This window comes from Salvia miltiorrhiza, chromosome 1, assembly GCF_028751815.1.
Source record: "Salvia miltiorrhiza cultivar Shanhuang (shh) chromosome 1, IMPLAD_Smil_shh, whole genome shotgun sequence".
Lineage (NCBI taxonomy): Eukaryota > Viridiplantae > Streptophyta > Magnoliopsida > Lamiales > Lamiaceae > Salvia > Salvia miltiorrhiza.
The window spans coordinates 34547891-34550144 of record NC_080387.1 but is presented as its reverse complement, the minus strand read 5'-3'; the positions used below and the strand labels follow the sequence as shown (position 1 = coordinate 34550144).

The 2254-nt window shown below is 45.4% G+C and overlaps 1 protein-coding gene across 1 annotated transcript; it reads right to left on the bottom strand.

The window, feature by feature from the left end:
• Nucleotides 1-218: 218 nt before the first annotated feature.
• Nucleotides 219-1924, bottom strand: LOC131021928 (probable CCR4-associated factor 1 homolog 11). The gene has a single exon (XM_057951271.1). It carries the CDS (start codon nt 1155-1157, stop codon nt 312-314), a length of 846 nt encoding a protein of 281 aa, XP_057807254.1. The 5' UTR covers nt 1158-1924; the 3' UTR covers nt 219-311.
• Between the last annotated feature and the right edge of the window lie 330 nt (nt 1925-2254).

Here is a 2254-nt window from a genome sequence, read left to right as displayed (position 1 = left end):
CGAGTGGTCGTTTGTATTAATTCAATTAATACCTCCATTTTTTGACTTTACTTCTCAAATCCGTGTATATTTATCAACTCTCTTAATCACTGTCGACATAAAGAAAAAGGCCCACATTTTACATTAGGTTGTGAGTTGAGTTGAAGTGGATGACTAAAATTAAAAAGATTTCATTTTAAATTAATTGTATATCTTAAACAATTAACGAGTGAGGCATATTTTCTTAAAAAGAATTAATTGAATCATTGATTAAATATCAACAATCTCCATGATCCATCCTAATTAAATCAGGAATTATTTGTTCTAATTAATCAATAGACTTCTAATCCGTAGAGCACCCCAGCGTGCTTCTCGTGCTGCCGCTCCACGAAATACAAATCCCTCATCCTCTGAAATGCGTGCCACGTCAGCAGGCTGTCCGAGCCGGCCTGGTGGCACTTCCCGACCACCCGGTCCACGTCCAGCGCCCGGGCCACCCGGTCCAGACCGCCGTACAGGCTCTCGCAGAACCGCATGAGGTGTTTGATGTCGTACACGTTGCTCCCGAAGAACGCCCGGAGCGCCGCCGTGAACTCGCCGAGGCCGCCTGGGAGCGGACGGCGCGTCAGAACCTTCATCAGGTACCCGAAGTCGTACGCGCTGTGGAACGTGACCCAGCTCACCGCCTCGTTGCAGACCAGGCCGGAGCTCATCATCAGCTCCGCGAACCGGGCCGAGTCGATCCCCTCGGTCCGGTTCCGCTCAAAGTCAATCCCGTGGGCCCGCAGCAGCTCGATCGAGTCCGGCGCGTGCGGGTCACGCGCCGCGTCGAAGTCCGCGAAGTTGAACTGCCAGATGAAGCGCTGCTCGCCGCCGAGGTCGGGGAGGTTCCCGGCGGCGTCGGAGAGCGTGATGCCGAGCTGGATCAGGTTCAGCGCGTCCACGTTGGACTTCAGCAGCCGGTAGTGGTCGGCCGCGGAGGGCCGCCGCGGTCCGCGCCGGTTCCCAGCCGGCGCCGGCTTGAAAATTACGCCGGGGAACTCCGTGTCCATGGAAATGAAGGGGAATTGATCGATTAGGTCGGAGATGAGCTCGAATTCCAATTCGAGGTTGTCAGACCACACTTCTCGGATCTTTATAGGCTTGCCGCCGTCGCTTTTAAGGTTGTCGGAAACCATGTCGGAGACCGGAAAATTCGAGGCTTTGGATAAGCTTGAGTTGATTGAATTTGTTGAAGGTGGGAGAGGAGTGAAGGCGTTTTTATACAGGGTGATGAGAGAGAAAGAAGTAGCTAGGAAAGTGGGGGAGGAACGAATAATTGTTGCGATGCAATGCAACTAAGATTAAATTAATGGAATTAAATAAAAAAAACATATGGTGTAATAAGAAAGTGGAAATTATGTAAGTTTAGAGTTGAACGCGTTTGGTAGTTTGACTGAAACAGAAAAAAGTTGAAGCAGTGGATGAGTGTGAATTAAAAGGGGAAGACCGTGTCCAAAGACGGCTGCTGCTGCTGGGAGAAGAGGACTCAAATGTCAATTGCTTTTCTGGTCTTAGTACTACTGTAGAGATATAGGTTGTACCTTTGGTCAAAATTCTGAGTTATGCACATCAATTTTATGTTATTCCATCATGAAAAAGTCACACCTGTTATGTACTTAGCTTATCGGTATTTGAATATTGTAGTATTAATAATACATTTTTCGTGCCAATGAGGCCTTGCTCAAGTGGTAAAGTTGGGGCACTCAAAGACTCTCCTTTGTGAGAAGTATTAGGTTCGATTCCCTTTGGCAAGCAGGGCGTTCTCGCTTGCGTGCACTGATGTTTTCCCACCGTTGTGTGGTGTTGAGGTCCCGTCTGTGTACGAGTTGCATTAATGATTGTATTCAGATACCTCTTGTGACCTGTAACTTCAAAAAAATAATACACCTTCCGTTTCAAAAGAAAAAACATTGTGGAAATTTCAAATTCATGTAAACATTGTGTTGTTCTTGCTTGTTTCCCTTTTTAGCTACTTATGCAATTGTTGCCCATACTGTGTAGAAAAATGATATAGAAAGAAGATTTGATTCAATAATCTTTTAAATGTGAAGTCTCTGTTTTTGTTTCATTTTATGAATACTTGCGATTGTTATTTTCAATGTGCATCACATAAATCACATTTCTATGCAATAGTTTGCAAAACCAATGTAACAATTTCAGATCTATAGGTACATTAAAATCAAGAACATGAATTAATTAGGTAATCCCTAGGGGAGATGAATGAACCTGCAAT